The 22,026-nt window shown below is 47.3% G+C and overlaps 1 protein-coding gene across 1 annotated transcript; it reads right to left on the bottom strand.

Moving 5' to 3' along the window:
* Positions 1-12,347: 12,347 nt before the first annotated feature.
* LOC123189099 (glycine--tRNA ligase, mitochondrial 1) lies at positions 12,348-18,026 on the bottom strand. The gene is made up of 9 exons (XM_044601428.1): positions 17,692-18,026; positions 16,046-16,428; positions 15,853-15,970; positions 14,989-15,183; positions 14,683-14,907; positions 14,198-14,257; positions 13,976-14,053; positions 13,492-13,897; positions 12,348-12,806 (listed from the first exon to the last, which is right to left on the bottom strand). Exons 1-9 carry the CDS (start codon positions 17,971-17,973, stop codon positions 12,556-12,558), a joined length of 1,998 nt encoding a protein of 665 aa, XP_044457363.1. The 5' UTR covers positions 17,974-18,026; the 3' UTR covers positions 12,348-12,555.
* Between the last annotated feature and the right edge of the window lie 4,000 nt (positions 18,027-22,026).

Below are 22,026 nucleotides of genomic sequence, written 5' to 3'. Positions count from 1 at the left end.
AAATCCCACGACATCCGCGGGCTGCAGAACAACTTGTCAAAACGGAAGACCCCGCCCGCGCCAACGCTTGGTATACCACAGATAAAGAAATTCACTCGACGAAAGACCTGGAATGGATCAAGGCGACTGAAAAAGGTTGGTAACGTCATCCGTGATGATTGACCCAAAACGAGGCACTCACGTAGCCCAGAGAACCAATCGGAAAGATCTCCAACTCTTTCCCCACTCTAACCTCGATCCATTCGGGGGCTAATGATGAAGCCATGTACCTAAGGTAGGGGCACGGACCTGTCCAAGAAGCCCTACCCTAGGACATCCCTAGAAGAAGTCACCTTTCAATCGACTGAGGAGTTACCCCACTCGACGGGTTCAAGACACTCGACCAAGAAGCTATCACTCGACCATGAAGCCAACCACTCGACCGCCAGGAGACCTAAAGTCGCTCCGCAGGCGAACGGTCAGCTATCAAGTAGTCTTTATGACCATTATAGCACTTTATTAGGGGCGTTATCAGTAACGCCCAACCTTAAATGTACCGTAAACCCTGCATTACTGAGGGCAGGAGGGGGCCGGCGAACTCTATATAAGCCACCCCCCTCCTCAATATGAAGGGTTCGCACCCCTGTTATTCACACGCCAGTAATCCAGTCGACCGCCTCCGGGCACCGAGACGTAGGGTTGTTACTTCCTCCGCGAAGGGCCTGAACTCGTACATCTTGGTGTGTTTACAACTTCCCAATAGCTGAGATCTAGCCTCTCCATACATACCCCCCTACATCATTGTCAGAGTTAGAACCACGACAGCCAGCCCGAGGGTCATCTTTATTTTAACCCCCCCCCCCCCCGGGCCAGTGCTTGTCTAAGTGTTGGTCCAAACTGAGTAGACTACGGGGCCACCTCGGGGAAACTTGAGGGCTGGTTTTACTCGTAGGATGTCTCATCCGGTGTTTCCCTGAGAACGAGATATGTGCAGCTCCTTTCAGGATGTCGGCGCATTGGGCGGTCTTGCTGGACTTGTTTTACCATTGTCGAGGATGTCTTGTAACCAGGATTCCGAGTCTGATCGGGTCTTCCCGCTAGAAGGAATATCCTTCGTTGACCGTGAGAGCTTGTGATGGGCTAAGTTGGGACACCCCTGCAGGGTTATGAACTTTCAAAAGCCGTGCCCGCGGTTATGGGCAGATGGGAATTTGTTAATGTCCGATTGTAGAAAACCTGAAGTTGATCTTAATTAAAATACATCAACCACGTGTGTAACCGTGATGGTCTCTCTCGGGGGAGACCGGGAAGTGAACACGGTGTTGGAGTTATGCTTGACGTAGGTTGTTCTAGGATCACTTCTTGACCATACTTTTATCGACCGTGCTTTGCCTTCTCTTCTCGCTCTCATTTGCGTATGTTAGCCACCATATATGCTAGTCGCTTGCTGCAGCTCCACCTCATACCTTTACCTTACCCATAAGCTTAAATAGTCTTGATCGCGAGGGTGTGAGATTGCTGAGTCCCCGTGACTCACAGATACTTCCAAAACTAGCTTGCAGGTGCCGTTGAACCGAGCAGGTGACGCAACCAAGCTCAAGGAGGAGCTCGATGAAGATCTTGTCCTTTGTGTTGTTCTGCTTTCCCAATTGATCAGTAGTGGAGCCCAGTTGGGGTCGAGTGATGATCTGTGTCGCTTTTGGGGTAGTCTTATTTTATTTTGGTTCCATAGTCGGACCTTGAGTGTATTTGGATGAATGTAATGCTTTATTCATGTATTGTGTGAACTGGCGATTGTAAGCCAACTATGTATCTCTTTCCCTTATGTATTACATGGGTTGTGTGAAGATTACCTTACTTGCGACATTGCTTTCAATGCGGTTATGCCTCTAAGTCGTGCTTCGACACGTGGGAGATATAGCCGCATCGAGGGCGTTACATGCGTAGAATCTTCAGAGCCGGGCGGCGTTCCAAGGGTTCGGATCTAAGCGATTATCCGATGCATTGCGAAGGCGGTAGGCTCCTCCCGTCAGAACTTCATCTATAATGAAGGGACTGTCCCATTTTGGTTTTAGTTTGTCCTTTTTCTTCTCTAGGAGGCATAAAACGAGCTCACCGACATTATAAGTCTTTGCTCGCACTTCTCTGCTTTGGTATCTTTGAACTTGCTATTGATAGAATGCAGAACGAGCCTTTGCAACATCGCGCTCCTCCTCTAGGACATCTAAGTCGTCCTGCCGATCGAGCTCGGCCTCCCTCTCTTCATACATGCGACTCAAGGTGAATCATGAATAATGTCGCAGGGCAAGACAACCTCTACGCCGTACACCATGAAGAATGGTGTGTATCCGGTCGTGCGGTTGGGCATGGTCCGCATCCCCCAGAGTACGGAATCGAGTTCCTCGACCCAGTGTTTATCCGACTCCTTTAGGGATCGCACTAGTCTGGGTTTGATGCCGCTCATTATCAGGCCATTGGCCTGCTCGACTTGACCGTTTGTTTGAGGGTGATATACGGAGGCATAATCGAGCTTAATGCCCGGGTTAGCACACCAATTTTTTACCTCATTGATTGTGAAGTTAGAGCCGTTGTCAGTAATAATGTTGTGCAGGACACCATAACGGTGTACGACACCGGATATAAAATCTATCACCGGTCCGACTTCAGCTGCTTTTACTGGTTTGGCCTCTATCCACTTAGTGAATTTATCCACCATGACCAGTAAATATTTCTTCTTCTGGCTTCCCCCTTTAAGGGGTCCAACCATGTCTAGCCCCCAGACCGCAAAAGGCCAAGTAATGGGGATAGTTCTTGGGGCAGTGGGCGGCATATGGTTTTGATTGGTAAAGAGCTGGCATCCTACACAACGCTGTACAAGGGCTTGTGCATCTGCTCAGGCTGTGGGCTAGAAGAAACATGTATGGAAGGCTTTGCTTACAAGGGCCCGAGCTGCGGCGTGATGGCTGCCGAGGCCAGCGTGTATTTCGGCCAAGAGCTGTTGCCCCTCCTCTTCGGAGATACATCTTTTGAGGGACTCCGGTAGTGCTTTTCTTGTAGAGTTCTCCTTCGTGAACTTTGTAGGCTTTGGAGCGTCGAACTATGCGGCGGGCCTCGTGCTGATCATCAGGGAGCTCCTGCCTATTAAGGTAAGCCAAGAAGGGTTCGGTCCATGGAGCGATAACCGCCATGATTACATGAGCGAAAGGTGTTGGTTCAGTGCCCGAGCCCCCGATGATGTCCGAATCATGTTCGGCGTCCGGGGGTGTGATCGGCGCCGGACTGGTATTTCCGCTCTCGTCTTGCCATACCACAGATGGCTTAAAAAGACTTTCCAAAAAGGTGTTAGGCGGGACGGGGTCGCGTTTAGCGCCCATTCAAGCAAGGATGTCCACTGCTTGATTACTGTCTCAAGCCACATGATGAAACTCGAGCCCCTCAAACCGAGCCGATATCCTGAGTACGGCGTTGCAGTAGGCCGCCATCTTTGGATCTTTTGCGTCAAATTCTCCATTTATTTGCGATATCGTGAGGTTCGAATCCCCACGCACCTCAAGGCGTTGTATGCCCATAGAAACGGCCATCCGGAGTCCATGCAGGAGCGCTTCATATTCGGCCGCGTTATTGGAGTCCGTGTACATGATTTGTAATACATAACAGACTGCGTCCCCTGTAGGGGAGTTAGGATGACACCAGCCCCCAATCCGGCTAACATTTTGGAGCCGTCGAAGTACATCACCCAGTTGGAGTATGTGCTATACTCTTTAGGGAGTTCGGCTTCTGTCCATTCGGCGACAAAGTCGGCCAACACCTGAGATTTAATAGCTCGGCGTGGCTTGTATGTTATTTCAAATGGTAAGATTCGATAGCCCATTTAGCAATGCGGCAGGTGGCATCTCGACTGTTTATAATGTCGTTGAGTGGCACTTCGGAGGCCACCGTGATCGAGCCCTCCTGAAAGTAGTGCCGCAGTTTTCGGGATGCCATAAAGACCGCATGGTGTAAGGACCGTCGATACATAGTATACTGGTTTTTGGAGTGGGAATATGTGTCCCTCTTCCTCTCGTTCGATAACGAGCACAACGCTCACTACCTGGTGAGTTGCTGATATGTACAATAACATAGGTTTGCCGACGCTTGGTGTGGCAAGTATTGGGTTGTTTGCTAACAACATTTTTATTTCTTCCAACCCGATCGTTGCCGCATCTGTCCACTCAAAGTGATTGGTACGTCGGAGCAGGTGATAAAGCGGTTGCGTCTTTTCTCCCAATCTGGAGATAAAGCGGCTCAAGGCTGCCATGCACCCAACTAGTTTTTGGACTTGCTTTAGGTATGTTGGTGTTGCCAATTGTGACAAGGCTCGGATTTTGGCTGGATTTGCTTTGATTCCTCTATTGGAAACAATGAACCCGAGCAGCTTTCCGGCCAGGACGCCGAAAACGCATTTTTCCAGATTGAGCCGTATTTCATATGTTCGGAGGTTGTCGAATGTGAGGCGCAAGTCATCCACCAATGATTCGACATGTTTAGTTTTGATGACTACATCATCTACATATGCCTCCACCATCTTGCCAATTTGTTTTTTTTAGGCATGTTTGAATCATGCGTTGGTAGGTGGTGCCAGCGTTTTTGAGTCCGAAAGGCATAGTGTTGAAGCAGAAAGGCCCATACAGAGTGACGAATGTCGTTGCGGCTTGATCAGATTCCCTCATCTTAATTTGATGGTATCCGGAGTATGCATCAAGGAAGCATAGTGAATCGTGTCCTGCAGTTGCATCAATGATTTGGTCAATCCGGGGCAGTGGGAGGGGGTCCTTAGGGCAGGTCTTGTTTAGGTCTTTGAAATCGACACAAAGGCGCCAGGATTTATCCTTCTTTGGTACCATGAACAGGTTTGCTAGCCAGTCCGGGTGTTTGATCTCTCTGATGAACCCGGCTTCAAGTAGTTTGGCTAGCTCCTCCCACATGGCTTGTCTCTTGGGTTCGGAAAATTGCTGCGGTGTTTGCTTGACTGGTTTAAAGCCTTTTATTATATTGAGGCTGTGTTCGGCCAGTCTGCGTGGGATTCTTGGCATATCCGAAGGATGCCAGGCAAAGATGTCCCAGTTTTCACGCAAAAACGCTCTTAAAGTAGCATCGATCGTTGGATCCAGTTGTGCTCCAATGGTTGCAGTTTTATTAGAAACTATTGGGTGTACTTGAAATTTGACTATTTCGTCTGCTGGTTTAAAGGAAGTGGATTTGGGCCTCTTATCAAGGTTTACATCGTCCTTATCCACTGTAGAGCGCAGAGTGGTCAGTTCCTCGGCGGCAAGGGCCTCGGATAGCGCCTCGAGGGCTAGGGATGCGGTTTTGTTTTCGGCGCAAAGTGCTATATCTGGATCACTGGTGATAGTGATAACTCCATTAGGCCCTGGCATTTTGAGCTACATGTACTCGTAATGGGGTATGGCTTGAAAGCGTATGAATGCTTCTCGCCCTAACAGGGCGTGATATCTGCTGTTGTCACAGCCCTAGAATTTGTTTGTCATTAGTTGCATTAAGGCATTCATGCATCATGTTTAAAATTCATGAAACTTGAAATGGGGATGACAAACCCTAGCACTAAATAAAATGCAATTAGGATCAGAATAAAAATATTTTCAATAAACCCAGAATGCACTTTAGAAAAGTTCATTATTTTTGTTAAAGGTGAAAACCCCTGCCATCAATGCTGCACATATTTCTAGGCCATTCTGGATTTTTGAATTAAATCCTATTGTATTTGACCTTGGGCATTTAAATACTATAAATAATTTAAATGTTCAAATAAATGTTGAAAATTGTTAAGGGTCACTGAAATAATTCAGAAAGCACCCATAATTGTTTCCAGGATTTTATAAAATGATTTGATATTTTAAATCAAATCAAAACAAACTACAGAAAATAGAAAACAGAATTAAATAGAAACAAGAGAGAGAGAGAGAGAGAGAGAGAGAGAGCAGAAGATCTTACCTGGCGCTCACCTGGTAGCCCACCTGGCCCAGCAGCACGGCCCAGCCCGCCACCGCTACCCCCCCCCTGTCGTCTTCCTCCCCTCGCACCGAAGCAGCTCGGTGGCGGGCGCCGACGCCGCCCAGGCCACCTCCTGCTTGCCACCGAGGCGCCCCGACGCGTCTAGATGGCGCCACTCACCTCCCTGCCTCTCTCCCTCACTCTCCCGCGCTCTCACCCCCTTCCCTGGATCTCTCCCTCTCTCGCCCGACCGCTGCCGCCGCCGCCGTCCACTACCACCGCAGCCACCGCCGTCGTTTCGCCCTACTAGAGAGTCCATCGGCTCCGCCTAGTCCCCTGCTACCTCTCCGTTGAGACACGCGTCGTCGAATGCCCTGCTGCCTCGCCAGCGACCCGTCTTCTCCACGCACGGCCGCCGGACACCGTCTGTCGATTCGCCGTCTTCTCCGCCTCCCCGAGCTCGCCGTCTGCTCCAACCGACCCCTCGTGAGCTCCTCCACCGTTTCCCCCCTCTTCCCCGCTTCTTTTGATCGCCGTAGGCATCGCCCCTGGATGCCCGTAGCACGCCGCCGCCCGAGCTCGTCGTCGACGTAGCTCCGGTGACCATTTGGTCACCCCGGTGAGCCTAACGTGTTCGCAGCGTTCCGTAGAGCATTCCTAGCGCAAGCCCCCTCCCGTTTGCATGCCGTAGCAGCTAACCCATGGCCACCCGAACTCCGGCCGCCGCCTTGGAGCTCGCCGTCGTCAGCTCCGGCCTCCCCACGACCCAGCAACCGCACCGTTCGACGCGCAGGAGCAAGGGCTCTCCAACGAGCCCAAGCACGGCCTCGCCCGTGCCCTGTAGCGTGTTTCCGACGGCCGCCACCGTCCCGGGCCTCGCCGGCGTCGAGACGCCGGCGGGATTGACCCTACTGACCAGGGGTTTGACCTCCCCTGGGTCCATGACAGGTGGACCCCGCCATCAGGTGATTAGCTTAATGCTAATCACCACCTAATCTAACCCCCTGACACTGACATGTGGGCCCTAGTGCCCCTAATCTTTAATTAAACTAAACTAACCCCCCTGTCTAACCTGTGTCACTAACGTGTGGACCCCACACGTCAGGTTTGACCCGAGCCAGCCCAGTTGACTCTGCTGACGTCACAGTGACGTGGTGCTGACGCCATAATTCATTTCTGGATTTATATTATTCAAGAAATTCCAGAAAATTGTAAAAACTTCTAAAAATCATAGAAATTCAACCGTAACTCCAAATGAGATAAATTATATATGAAAAATGATCAGAAAAATCCAATCTATCCATCTGTACTATTTTCATGCATGTTAGAACAACTTATAGGTGCTGTTTAGCACAAATCATATAAATGGCATCTGAATAATCACATATGGAGTTTGAATTTGAATCTTATATTCAAACCAACTTCATTTAATCTGTTGCTAGTTGCATTAGCTCAAAACACATTCATATTGCCATGTCATGAGCATGCATCATATTGTGCATTGCATTGATTGTATTTCTTCTTTGTTGCCGGTATTTGTTCCCTCCCGGTAGAGGATGTTCCGACGTTGTGATCGTTGACACTGATGAAGACTCAATGTTATCTTCAGAAGTGCCAGGCAAGCAAAACCCCCTTGTTCATTCCGATAAAATCCCACTCTCTCGCTCCTGCTCTCTTTTACTGCATTAGGACAACACCGATTCATCTGTTACTTGCTGCGGTAGCTGAACCCCTTTTATCCTTTGCATGACCTGTCATTGCCACAGTAAATAGATGAAACCCACTAGCATGAGTAGGAGTTGTTTGAGCCCTGTTGTGCCTACTCATTCATGCTTGTTTGTCATGCCTGCTACTGCTTAGAGTTGAGTCAGGTCTGATTCATCGGGGATGAATCAGAGGTGTGTGAACATGTCCTACTGTGTGTGAGCTAAGTGTGTGAATACGATTTGGTAAAGGTAGCGGTGAGAGGCCATGTAGGAGTACATGGTGGGTTGTCTCATTGCAGCCGTCCTCAGGAACTGATTCTGTGTTTGTGATCCATGATTCAGCTACTACCACGCATTGGGCCCGAAACCAATGGACCCTCTCGGCTTCTTAATCACCCTTGTCCTCTGTCCAGGAGTTGCAAGTAGTTTCTGGTGTTTGTAGTATGCTGGAGGCCGTGCGCAGCGCTGACCGTAGGGGTGGGCTGTGATGCGGTAGGCACGTGGCCGGGTGTACCGGGCGCCCATTTGGTGTCTCGGAAACCCTGTTCACATCGTTTGGGGCTGTGAGCGAAACTCCGGCCGGATCTCCTCATGGATGGAACCCGAATAGGCGATAAACCTGGACTAGAGACTTGAGTGTTTAGGTAGGCCGTGGCCGACACCCACGTTGGGCTTCCGCTTGAAGGTTGCCGAGTACATGTCGTGTAAACGGCGGTAAGTGGTGAGAGCGTGTGTGAAGAAGTACACCCCTGCAGGGTTAACATTATCTATTCGAATAGCCGTGTCCGCGGAAAAGGACTTCTGGGTTGCTTATATCAGTTCATAGACAAGTGAAAGTGGATACTCTAAAATACGCAAGATAAGCGTGAGTGCTATGGTTGGCGTTCTCGCAGGGAGACGGGAGCGGATCCATAGTGGTGTATTGATATGGTGAATATGTGGACTCGTGTGCGCCACCTCAAAAGAGTTACTTGCAGTCGTAGTTTAGGTTAGCCACCGAGTCAAAGATGGCTTGCTGCAGTTAAACCCCACCATCCCCTTTGTTGAAAATGATGCATATGTAGTTAGTTCTGATGTAAGTCTTGCTGGGTACATTTGTACTCACGTTTGCCTATTTTATGTTTTTGCAGAGAGACTTCAGTCTCACTAGTAGTTCCGCTTGGACTTCGACGTTTAGCTTGTTACCTCAGCTACGATCTTGTGCCCTCGGCAGGATCTGGTAGATAGTCAGGCTTCTCAGCCTTTTTCATTTATAGTTGTCTGTACTCAGACATGTTAAGCTTCCGCTTGTGCTTTGATTTGTATGCTCTGAGTGTTGGGTCATGGGACCCCTGTTTGTAATATCTCGCTCCTCGGAGCCTATTGAATAAATTACTTGAGTCGTAGAGTCATTTTGTGATGCCATGTTGTATTGCACATATCGAGCATATTGTGTGTATGTTATTGAAATGCTTGGTATGTGTGGGATCTGACAACCTAGTTGTTTATCCTTGGTAGCCTCTCTTACCGGGAAATGTCTCCTGGTGTTTCCACTGAGCCATGGTAGCTTGCTACTGCTCCGGAACACTTAGGCTGGCCGGCATGTGTCCTTCTTCGTTCCTGTGTCTGTCCCTTTGGGGAAATGTCACGCGATGAATACCGGAGTCCTGTTAGCCCGCTACAGCCCGGTTCACCGGAGTCCTGCTAGCCCAGTGCTACAGCCTGGATTCACTCGCTGTTGACCGACACGTTCGATGCTGGGTCATGGATGCTTGTCCCTGTAAGTTTGTGCCACTTTGGGTTTACGACTAGCCATGTCAGCCCGGGCTCCTTATCATATGGATGCTAGCGACACTATCATATACGTGTGCCAAAAGGCGCAAACGGTCCCGGGCAAAGGTAAGGCGACACCCGTGGGAATACCGTGCGTGAGGCCGCAAAGTGATATGAGGTGTTACATGCTAGATCGATATGGCATTGAGTCGGGGTCCTGACAGTTGTGGAAAGGTGCCACGTGGAAGAGCAACTCTTCGGACCTATAGTTCTCCAGCGTGCCGAATACGATGTCGAGTTTGATCGTCCCCGAGCTTATTGCTTCTCGACTGGGGATGATGCCTCGGAAAGTGGTGCCGCTTTGCTCAATGCGACTTTTTTCCATCTGCATTTTTTGGAGCGTATCTTCATAGATGAGGTTTAATCCGCTGCCACCATCCATGAGTACTTTGGTGAGCCGAAAGTCATCTACTATTGGGTTTAAGACCAAAGCGGCTGGTGCTCGGACTGATCTGACCCTTGGCTCGTCATCGGCGGTGAAGGTTATCGCCATGTCATTCCAAGGATTTACTGCGGCTACCTAGTTGACTTCGGCAAGGTCACGCAATGCCCTTTTGCGCTGGTTGTTAGAAGAAAAGGTCTCAAAGACCATAAAAACGTTGAGATCGGCATCTTCTGAAGAGTGCCTCTCCAAAGGAATGCTGGTGAGGATGGCCTCACCGCTCTTAGCCACCTGCCGGAGTACCCAACATGCCTGAAGACTATGTGTTGGTTCGGTATTCGATGTTGTATGTATCTGACAAGGTTTATCGAGCAGGTCGTCAAGGACAGTTCTGTGTCCCGTAAAGGGCTTCGCTTTTTTGTCCATGGGATGATGATCAGGTGCCCCATAAGGGTGCATCCTTTTTGTCCGTCCGGTGGGCTGCTTGAAGGCAGGAGGTTCCCACCGTGTTGTTTGTGCCTTCCAGGTGCTTTCCATTGCACTGTACTTCTGTACGATGTGTGCCAGATCTGCAAAGTGCAGTATGCGGCGGCGGTTGAGGGCGTTAAGGATTCCCTCGTCCGTACAATTGCGGCAAAATATTGAAACCGTGTCATCGTGATGGCAGTCCTTGATCTTGTTTTGACAAGGAGGAACCTGGCCCAAAAGTGGTGGACTGTTTTCTCAGGTTGCTGCCGCACATACATTAGGTCACATACGTCTAGAGGGCCTGAATTGTTTGGGGAATATTGCTTGTGGTGGATGGGCGGGCTAAAATCTGAATCCTGGCCCATTATTGCATTCTGAGTTTGAAGAATTTGCGAAGTCACCGACCCAGGGCCCGGAGCGTCCTGGCGGTCTTCGGGCTCAACGCCCGGTTCTATGTTCGGAGGACATGAGGTCTCTTCCCGAAGATGGGTATCCGGCTCGTAGGACTCGGAAATCCGAACATAGTTTGTTCTTAACTTAGGGGAAAAGTATCATCGGCTTGTTCCTCCATGACCGCTATCAGATGGGTGATCGGCGGGGACCTGATTTCCCTCTGATCGGGTTTAAGCCCAATCCGATCGTAGTCTGTTGTTACTCCTAGGGCGGTGATGCGATCAAGTAGCTCGTTTAAGGACGAGACATTGTTGGATCCATCTTTTCAGGGTGTTCAAGGCCGATGCGAAGATGATGTTTAGCGATCTCGAGGGCTGCCCTTGGCTTAAAGGTCGCATGGGCGCTCATGGTGAAACCGCCGAGCTGGAGGAGCTGTCCCGGAGCTAGAGTCTCTCCAAAGGTAATGTTGTCGTTAATGACAAGGCGAGCCATTGATCCCATCGTCGACGGCACAGTGGAACTCTCAATGAAAGCACCAATGTCGGTGTCAAAACCGGCCGATCTCGGGTAGGGGGTCCCGAACTGTGCGTCTGAGGATTGAAGGTAACATGAGACAAATAGGACACGATGTTTACCTAGGTTCGGGCCCTCTTAATGGAGGTAAAACCCTACGTCCATTGTATTTGATGAGTATAGGGGCTACAAGAGTTGGTCTACTCGAGATCGTAATGGTTAAACCATAGATGTCTAGCCTATATGATTTGTGTTAGCTTCTACGGACTAAACCCTCCGGTTTATATAGACATCGGAGGGGCCTAGGGTTGTACATAGTCGGTTTACAGAGAAAGGAAACTACACATTCGGGCGTTAAGCTTGCCATCCACGCAAAGGAGAGTCCCACCCGGACATGGGGGAAGGTCTTCTATCTTGTATCTTCATGACCCATCAGTTCGGCCCATGGTACACAGCTCGGACACCCGAGGACCCCATAGTAGGGAGGACACGGAGCATAGATGGAAGAGGCCAGACCCAAAGTTTGTTAAAGTAAATGTTGACGTTGCTTTTTATCAAGATGCAGATGCAGGAGCAACGGCCGATAATCAAAGACGAGAAGGAGCAATTTCTAGCTGCTCAATGCAGATACGATGATTGTGCTTCAGATGCTACGGCCATGGAGGCTAGGACCATGCGAGATGAGTTGAGGCCGAATCAGACCCCCTTGAAGTCATTCAGTTCTGCACCGGACAAACACAGTGGTGGGATGCATCGGCAAAAGTCATTCAGTTCTGCACCGGACAAACACAGTGGTGGGATGCATCGGCAGCAGTCTTTGCGGAGTGTCTGGATACTGTTACGTCAATTGGGAGGGTCACCTTCAAGCATTGTTTTCGTGCGACGAATATCGCACCTCATGAGCTAGCTAAGTTTAGTTTTTGTAATGAAGTGTCAGATAATTGAACTGACGAACCACCTGCATGTGTCGTCAATAGCCTTGTGAACGATGTAATTTTGATCTGAGTTAATAAAGCTAACCATGATGGTCTTCCAAAAAGAACCCAAAAAAAATATCTAGGGATACTTCTATTGTGGGATCAAGATAACTCACATGACAAATCTGAACAATATCAATCCGACCAAAAGAAAATTATGCACACGTCTCTTCCATTTAATCACACGAGATGAGCATGTAGATACAGTAAATATCGACAGGGAACGGATGAAAACCATACGTGAAGGGAAAACAGGACTAGGATTACAGGGCAACGCTCTATTAGTATTTCTGTTAACAGGACACACATCCGAAACTCAGGAAGCCAGTACCCTTCAGGTTTCTGAAGCTTCTTCCTCATCGGTGGCCAAGGCGGTATGTGCTGGGTATCTCCACATGATGTCTGCCCAGGTGCTCTGCCCATCGGTCACTTCCTTCACAACCGAAGCCACCTCTTCGACCTCCACACGGATCTGATCCTTGCTGTCCCGGTCACGGACAGTCACACTTGTAGTTGAGTCGACTGTGATCGCCAGGGGGACGCCGATTTCGTCTGTCCTTGCATACCGCTTACCAATCGAAGTGCCTGCAACAAGTAGTACCAGAGGCACAAATTACTTGCCAAATGTACAAGAGTGTTTCCCCTCCTGGCAAAAAATGAACTGAGGCGAATTTGCGATGCTCGCCAACTCGACGAACACAAATTGCCATGAAAAATATTCAATTTGCCATGCCTAAAAATCTGACGTTTGCTGGATATTCGGGTCCTAAAAAAATAGTCTACTATGGAAATTGACATAATAGCCTATTTTGAAGAACGAATTCTGTTCCATGATTCATTCAATAGACACATGTTGAAAAGAAAACAGAAAACAGGTTCCAATAAAATAATCCACTGAAATAGTGCAACAAATATCGAAGTTCACCAAGGCAGCAAACTGGACAGAAGTTTAAGAAATGGATGATATCTCATGCGGTAAATATCAACATTTTAACTAAATGTTTTGACATTTAACCTATTTTACCAAAGAATGCCTAGTGGAAATTTGGACCTACAAGCGACCACAAGCAGTTTACAGTCAATCGACAAAATATCAAGAACTAGTTCTCATCCATCTCACTCTGGAAGGAGAAAATATCAGTAAGGTGGACCAAAGATCAAAAGCAAAATTTAGGTGTAAATGGAGAACCAATCATAATATGCAAATTGCAACGCTTCATATGGCTAGAATAGAAATAAACGCGATGGTTTTCTACAAGTTCAGTGGTACCTGTGATGTCGATAATGTGAGAAATCCCTGCTGTTGTCAAAGCTTTTGAAATTTTCTTGGCAACAACATCAAATTTCTCAACCTTGACCAGTGGAAATACAGTACACTTAATTGGAGCAACAAGAGGGGGAAAACGAAACACATTCAACTGCTCATCATCTGTCTTGCCAGTCCTTTGATAGAAGCAATGTTCGAACAAGCAGTAAATAATTCTCCCTATGCCAAATGATGGCTCTATGACAGAAGGAGTGAACTTCCTTTGATGTTCCTTTTTCTTCTCCATGTTAATTGAAACCATATTTCTCTTTATGGTAACATCCTTCCCAAGGGTACAAACCTTAAAGTCAACATCCCCTTTAGACTCTAAAGCTGCTTTCATGCCCAGAGCTTCAGTTTCACCCATGGCCTGTCGGCGGAGAAAGTTAAGTGTTGACCAACAAAACAGCAATAAGATATGACAAGTCAATGTGGAGACGAAACTTACTTCCAATGCTTCGAGAACCATCTTTTGGTCCCCTTTGAACGCAAGACCAAGCTCCTTTGATGGGGTTATAACTAACTTCTGAACGTGCCAAGAAGAAACTTATCATTAGCAAAGCAGATAATTCGAGAAACTCACCAAAGCATCACAACTGCAAATGTTTCAGTAGTAATAATTCACTTATTTAGTGTACAATGAGAAACTTGTATCATAAGCAAGCCTCACCTCCACTTCTCTGGGCTCTGCGAATTTTTCATGAGCTTCGAGTGGAACACCACTTTTATCCTGCTCAATGTAGAGAGTAGAATAGTATTAGTTCTATTAGGATAGTTACGTGCAAAATACACTTCACACAGGAATACGTCAGCACTCCACTATTTTTTGGTCTAGAACTATAGAACAAAGGAGTACCAAAGAGGCGACAGTTAGTGGATGAAAAATGCACTTATCTCTTAATAAAAGGGATTAATACTTCCAAAAACTCTAATCGGAGAGTAGTTGAGCTAACAAAACATGTTCAACAATATAATTCCAATTACCCATAAAGTAACTCATTAACCTAAAACAAATGGTGAAGGGTTGCGATTTCGTACAAGTGGTTTTCCAACAAGAAATATCCAGCTCTCGAGTTGGATACCGACGGATAGCTTTCGCAGTTGTATAGTACAGAAAACATTCTACTCGCAGTTCTACCGAATGATGATACATACCGAGTGGGCACGCAAGTCATACGCTGACCTATCAGCAATTCCAACACACTCGATCCATCCATAAGAGCATTCGATCTCTGCATCCCAACAATCAGCAGCATAGTGAGCCATTTCATTTGGCAGATGCTGCCGGAACCGTAGACGGTCTTTGTCAATCCCAAGCTGCGTCAAGAAGAGATAGACCCTTCCAATAAAGAAGCCAAGGGTCTCATTCTTCACAGTTCCCTGCCGGTTGCAGCAAGTGTTACTTAGACATACATCAAAATTAGTGGAATTAGACAATACTAGAAGTATACAAAATAGTACCTCAGAAACAGCTTCACCGAGCCTAAGTCTAGTGGCGGATCTTCCTGTCAGTTGATCTTCTCTCGGAAACATCAGGAACTCTAGATCAGAAACATCACAAAACTTTGGATGAGACTTGTCCTCTGGGTCCACAAAGTGCTCAATCTCCGCCAACGTAAATTCACGGACTCTTAGAAGGCCTTGACGGGGAGATATCTAGTGAAACAAATTCGTCTTAGACCACAGAGGTTATTAAGCAATGCCCTACAGTTATTAGTAGTTATTGCACCGGTTTCCACCACAACCACTCCAGTTCATCTCAACAGTAACTGGATAATAAGTCGTTGGTAAAAACATTTTTACCATTGAGTATCATTATTCATATAACCCTCGTTAAAATACAACTTCTTTTGTCATTTTCATCAGGTCAACTAGCTTTGACTGTCTCAACGCTAGTTTTGGCCCCAAAAGATCATTGTCAGTCTCGTAAGAGAATAAGGTTTCTTTGAAAAAAAAATCCCAGACGGGACGGCAAAAGAGAACAGGGTGTTGAAGGAACAGAAGCAAGATAAATAAGTACATTTTGCTGATGGTGGAAAGGAGAAGGTAGCTTGAACCAGTGGCAAAAAACAAAAGAGCTCCTTGTATGTTGAATCCGAATACCCGACAAACAAACTGTTTTATGTACCAAACATGAACCATCAAAAAGAGTTTTTCATATGTTTTACATCACATGGTAGATTGCAAATTAAACACCGGCAAATATGTTAATGAGTAATCAATATAAACCCTTGTAAAGGTGTCAATGAGTAGAGGATCTAAACCCAAGAAAAATTGATAATAAAAGTAAAGATCCCAACAGAAGATTAAGCAGTTAAGTCATGCCTCGTTGCGGAAAGCCTGGCCGATTTGGGCTGCAGCGAAGGGTAGTTTGTTGCCATTGTAGTAATACAAGTCTTTGAAGTTCACAAAGATACCCTGTGCTGTCTCTGGCCTCATATACCTGAAAAACAGATGTGCACATGAGCTAAAACTATATTGAACAAAAGAGAACATACTAAGCTGTTTTCAATCTCACCCTGCGCTCAAACCTGATGGTCCAATGGAAGTCTGAAACATGAGATTAAAGGGGTATGGATCTGACAATGGATTCTTTGTGTCAGGAGCAGCAATCCCATACTCCTTAATCTTAGTGCCTGATTGTTCTGCTGATAGATCATCCAAGACAGCGAGAATATGGTTTAATTCTTCGACCTTCTGTGGTGACAATGTATTGTCATTCTCGAGCTTCTCCTTACAGAAGTCCTTGAGTAAGTGATCAGCACGATAACAGCTGCCTGTCTTTTCATCTTTAACCATCAAGTCCGTAAACTTTTCGACATGGCCAGAGGCCTTCAAGACAACTTCTGGTGTCACACATGGACAGTCCACCTCAAGCATCCCTTCCTCCAACACGAAATGCTAAGGAGGAGAAAAACACAAGTAGATGGTAAGTTGGTTATCTATGCATAAAATATAAATACTGTGTTCTGAGAATTTACATAAGAAAATATATCAAATAATACTATGCTAAAGATTACTAGAATGATGCCTTATGTATACATTGAGATTTAAATGCATGGATTTGGAACGTTTCTCACTTTCTTGTTATCATAGGGGTAACGTTCAGTGCACATCTCAATAACACTGAATCATGACTTTTGTCTGTCACTAACATTAATGAATATTGCGGTTTCTAATTATTTGTTACTGGAATAGGCTTTTTTTCCAGGGCATCAACAAAATCAACTTACGAACTAGTATAGCAGTAATCAAGCAGTCACTAGGCCCTGAGCAGGCGCCCAGCCAGCAGTTGATATACAGAACAGAGAGGAAAGAGCCCCCCCCCCCCCTACACACACACACAGAGGTCAAACTGGATCACCAGTGTACCCGGCATTTGTGCAAATGTCGTATGAGTGTCTGAGTTGGTTGACTCCCAAGTGTACTAGTTGTACGGGTGTGGGTCGCATACTGACTCACAGTGTGGATCATTCTAGAATTTCTGCTAGTCAAACAGTATTAGGTTTCACCATCAGCATACAAAAAGAACCAACATCCTTACGACTAAGTTGATATTACTAGATGTACCATGAAATATAGCTTAATAATGTATACTTAAGTTTTTACTGAACACGGTATACTTTCATATAAATTGATGGTCAAGGTGTCACCTTGGAGACCTACAGTATGGCTCGGAAGTACAGTAGTAGAATTTAAGGCAGCAAGTTCAGTATAAGGTGATCAGTTCCTCCTAATCTCCTATATTCACAAAGCTAAAGTTTACAAGTTGAGGAAACCAGGCTAGTTTGCTGCTGATCAACAAACTGATTTAACTAGAAAGACGATCGCTCCAATTTACATTACAGGAGGAAAATTTAGCTCTAAAGTGTCAAGTGGCCACATTTCTTGATTGGAAGCTAGCCAATTTCAGCAACGGGCACATGCTACACGACACCACAAGTAATACAAATGCAAAACAAACACGGCAAGTCGAGACCAAAACTGATCACCCAGTATCAGTAGCACCAATTGGAGCCTCTCTCGCCACAATTCATAACCAAAAAAGGCGAAAAGGGCCACATTCCCCTCGAAAACCACGAGGACTCGCCCCCAATCAAGAATCTCGTCAAACCAGGACTCTACAAGCTCGCGAAGTAGTAGAAAAGAGGCATGTCAGGCAACCTGGCGCCAGAAGGCGAGGACGTTTGCCTTGACGGCGCACCCTGGCGGCCCGTAGTCATAGAGCCCCGCGACGCCACCGTATATCTTGAAGGACGGCACGTAGAAGAGGCGCCGCTCGAGCGTGTTCCCCACCGCCACGCGGAACGCCTCCCGGTTACCCGCCATGGCTGCGAGCTTCCGGGTGGTTGAGGTGGCGCCAGCTGCAGCAGCGGCTAGGGTTTGGAGTGGGTGAGGTTTTGCTGCGATGGCGCGAGAGGCGGACGAGAGGAGGCGGAGGAGCATGGAGAGATGGGTCGTGCGGGGTTGGAGATGCGACGCGGGCAGCGAGACGCCTACGTCTGGGGCCCGCTAGCCAGCGTGTGGTGATAGATGATTCAGAAGCGATAGGCCTGGGTAATAAGAGCAACTCTAGCATACCCCGCATCCCCTCCCAACCCGTAAAATAACCGTCAAAATACGTGTTAGGCAGAATAACCAGTCCAATCAAATCCCGCATCTGTTCCGGCCCGCAAAAATTTTAGGAGGCGCGACAAAATTCCGACCCCAACCCAGGAAAACGTGGGTTTCCACCTCGCGGCTGCGGTGTCCTGTATATAAGCGGAAGCGGTTGGTGTGAGGACATTTCATCCCGCGCTTTCTCCCACCAACCACCTCTCCTCTCCCCCCTCGCGCTGCCGTCGGCCGCCGCCCAAGATTCCGGCGAAAGCAGCCGGCAGGAGCAAGCCGGAAGGCCGCCACGCGCACGAGGCCTCCCCTCCCTTCCCCCTGCGTCGGCTGGCCGACGGATTTGCAGATCTGTGGCACTTCATCGCGGGCCGCCGGATTTGGCTTTTTCCGGCCGCCGGTTGCTGCCCCAAGCGATGGAGTGGTCGAGGAGCCTCTCCCGTAGCCTAGGCAAGGGCGCATCGCCGCATGCGGGTACGGGTTCGTCTGCCCGCCGCCGCCGAAGGTTTGCGGGCATGGACTCGTCCGGCCGTCCACCGGGTCCAGCGCTCGCGCAACGTCTTTGTGGCTTGCCGATGCCGCTCATAGAGTACGACGACTGCATGCAGAAAGTGTTGCGGCTCACTTCGGGCACGTCGAACCATCCCGGATGGGTGTTCTTCAAATGCGAAAACAACGGGGTACGTGCACTTGCGGTAGCTCGTTTCATAGTTCATTCTTTAGTTCAATGGCGGTAGCTCACTTCGAGCTTGCTCATTATTTTGTGTAGGATGATGGATGCTTATTTTGATTTTGGGAAGGCCAATACATTGATTTATTGATAGAAAGAAACTTAATAGATGTTAGTGCACTTTTTAGTATAATTGAAGGCAATGATGCGGCTGCATGTGCAACTAGAGGGGAAGCAAACATCGACTTCTTTCGAACCAAAAATGAAGAATGAAGAATGCAAAATCAAGAATCCCAAGATCAACAACAAATGCATGGAGAAAATATTAGTCCAATTAGTGAGAGCAGTTATGGAAGTTGGAAATTGCTACCTCCTGAGCACTGCGTTGGTTTTTCCTTAAGAGAAAAGGATGATGCAGCAAAGTAGCGTAAGTATTTCTCTTAGTTTTTGAGAACCAAGGTATCAATCTAGTAGGAGGCCACGCACGAGTCCCTCGCACCTACACAAACAAATAAAATGCTCGCAACCAACGCAATAAAGGGGTTGTCAATCCCTTCATGGTCATTTACGAAAGTGAGATCTGATAGATATGATGAGATAATATTTTTGGTATTTTTATGATAAAGATGCAACGTAAATAAAGCAAAATAAAAACGGTGCAAGAAATAGCTTGTTGATGGAAGATTAATATGATAGAAAATAGACCCGGTGGCCATAGGTTTCACTAGTGGATTCTCTCGAGAGCATAAGTATTACGGTGGGTCAACAAATTGCTGTTGAGCAATTGACAGAATTGAGCATAGTTATGAGAATATCTAGGTATGATCATGTATATAGGCATCACGTCCGAGACAAGTAGACCGACTCCTGCCTGCATCTACTACTATTACTCCACACATCGACCGCTATCCAGTATGCATCTAGAGTATTAAGTTCAAAAGAACAGAGTAACACTTTAAGCAAGATGACATGATGTTGAGGGATAAACTCATGCAATATGATATAAACCCCATCTTGTTATCCTCGATGGCAACAATACAATACATGCCTTGCTGCCCCTGCTGTCACTGGGAAAGAACACCGCAAGATTGAACCCAAAACTAAGCACTTCTCTCATTGCAAGAAAGATCAATCTAGTAGGCCAAACCAAACTAATATTTCGAAGAGACTTGCAAAGATAACCAACCATACATAAAAGAATTCAGAGAATATTCAAAAATTATTCATAGATAAACTTGATCATAAACCCACAATTCATCGGTCTCAACAAACACACCGCAAAAGAAGATTACATCGAATAGATCTCCACAAGAGAGGGGGAGAATATTGTATTGAGATCCAAAAAGAGAGAAGAAGCCATCTAGCTAATAACTATGGACCCGAAGGTCTGAGGTAAACTACTCACATATCATCGGAGAGGCTATGTGTTGATGTAGAAGCCCTCCGTGATCGGTGCCCCCTCTGGCGGAGCTCCGGGAAAGGCCCCAAGATGGGATCTCACGGGTACAGAAGGTTGCGGCGGTGGAATTAGGGTTTTGGTTCCGTATCTGGTAGTTTGGGGGTACGTAGGTATATATAGGTGGAAAAAGTATGTCGGTGGAGCAACGTGGGCCCCACGAGGGTGGAAGGCACGCCTGGGGGGTAGGCGCGCCCCCTACCTCGTGCCTTCCTGATTGCTTTCTTAACATAGGGCCCAAGTCCTCTAGATCATGTTCGTTCCAAAAATCACGTTCCCGAAGGTTTCATTCCGTTTGGACTCCGTTTGATATTCTTTTTCTGCGAAACTCTGAAATAGGCAAAAAAACAGTAATTCTGGGCTGGGCCTCCGGTTAATAGGTTAGTCCAAAAATAATACAAAAGTGTATAATAAAGCCCAATAATGTCCAAAACAGAATATAATATAGCATAGAACAATAAAAAATTATAGATACGTTGGAGACGTATCAGAAATCTTCTAAAATGCATACTTGTGGTTCTTGTTTTCTTTGATCTTGCTATTCTAGCAAAGATTTGGTGATGTCTTTTGTATCCAATGTTGTTGATAAAGCAAAGCAATGCAATATAGTAGATCAAATTAAGGTGCAAATTTAAGTTTTGCGGGCTAGGGGAGTTGCGCCAGATCAGACGCCGCAAATCCGACTCGTAAAGAAGCATATACTGGGAATATCTTTTTTACGGGTCCATTATGCAGGGTTTGCAACTGCGGCCATCCACGCCGGCCCGCAAAGGCATTTTTCTGCGAACTGCAAAAACGTTTTGCGGGCCGGGAGGATGTGTGGTCTGCTACAGTTGCTCTAATGAAGTCAAAAAAAGAAGGACGGCCCTACGTGTCAGTCGGCAGATAAGTAGAAAATATCCAGTCGCCTGGCTGACCGTTGGATGGACACGGGGTGTCCGATCTATCTATCCACGTGTGCAACCTCACTTGCAACAAGAGCGGTGTTACAGAAATATTTATAATATAAGTCGTGTTGCAGAAACCTTTGTAAACTGAGATGATGTTGCAGAAATTTTTATAACAAAGATCATGTTGCAAAAATGTCCGTCGATTTTTTTTTGCAATAAAGATTATGTTGTACAAATTGTTGAAACACAAATCATTTTGCGGGAATTATTGCTGCTGCAACACCTCAAGGATGTGGAAGCCATGGACGATGGAGGATGCGGGCTCGGTGGCGCCTCGACGACAGCGTGCCTCCTTCGCCCGCTCCGCTCGAGCAAGTTTGCAACAGACGCCGGTTTTCTAGTTGTCTTCGCTACAAAATCAGCGACGACCAGCAAGCTCTACAACACCGGTAAGGCGGGTTGCGTCGGCTAACATATGACAATGGTCACCTATCCTGCAGCTCCCAACATAGGCCATGGTGCCTGGCCTGCATCAGCGGTCATCTATCCTGCAGCACAAGCACGCGAGAAAAAGATATGCGACAGAGTAAGAGCATTACTAGTAGTACCTCTAAACCCTAAAAAATAACTGCTTTTTTGCGGGTTGTAACAAAAAAACGCAAAGACTAGAACCCTAAACCCTCAAACCCTCAAAAAAAAAAAGTAAGGGTCCAACCCTCGACCCAATTTCAAACCATAGAAGTGAGGGTTGGAGGGGGGCGCTCGACACCAGCCCGCACTCCCTTCCCCCGTCGCGCGGGAGGGAAGTTTCCCGTCCCCAACCTCCCGCTTCCTCCCTCCCAAGCCGCCGGCCGTCGCCCGCCGCCAATCCGGCC

The sequence above is a fragment of the Triticum aestivum genome, chromosome 2A (genome assembly GCF_018294505.1).
Source record: "Triticum aestivum cultivar Chinese Spring chromosome 2A, IWGSC CS RefSeq v2.1, whole genome shotgun sequence".
Classification (NCBI taxonomy): domain Eukaryota; kingdom Viridiplantae; phylum Streptophyta; class Magnoliopsida; order Poales; family Poaceae; genus Triticum; species Triticum aestivum.
This window is presented reverse-complemented; position numbering and strand designations above follow the sequence as displayed.

Excerpts from the sequence above, each read along its gene's own strand:
- LOC123189099 (XM_044601428.1), bottom strand. The coding sequence starts at position 17,973 with ATGCTCCTCCGCCTCCTCTCGTCCGCCTCTCGCGCCATCGCAGCAAAA. Across the intron at positions 15,971-16,045 it reads CCATCAGGTTTGAGCGCAGG|GTATATGAGGCCAGAGACAG; the intron begins GTGAGATTGAAA and ends TCTGTTTTTCAG. Across the intron at positions 14,054-14,197 it reads CAGAGCCCAGAGAAGTGGAG|AAGTTAGTTATAACCCCATC; the intron begins GTGAGGCTTGCT and ends TGGCACGTTCAG.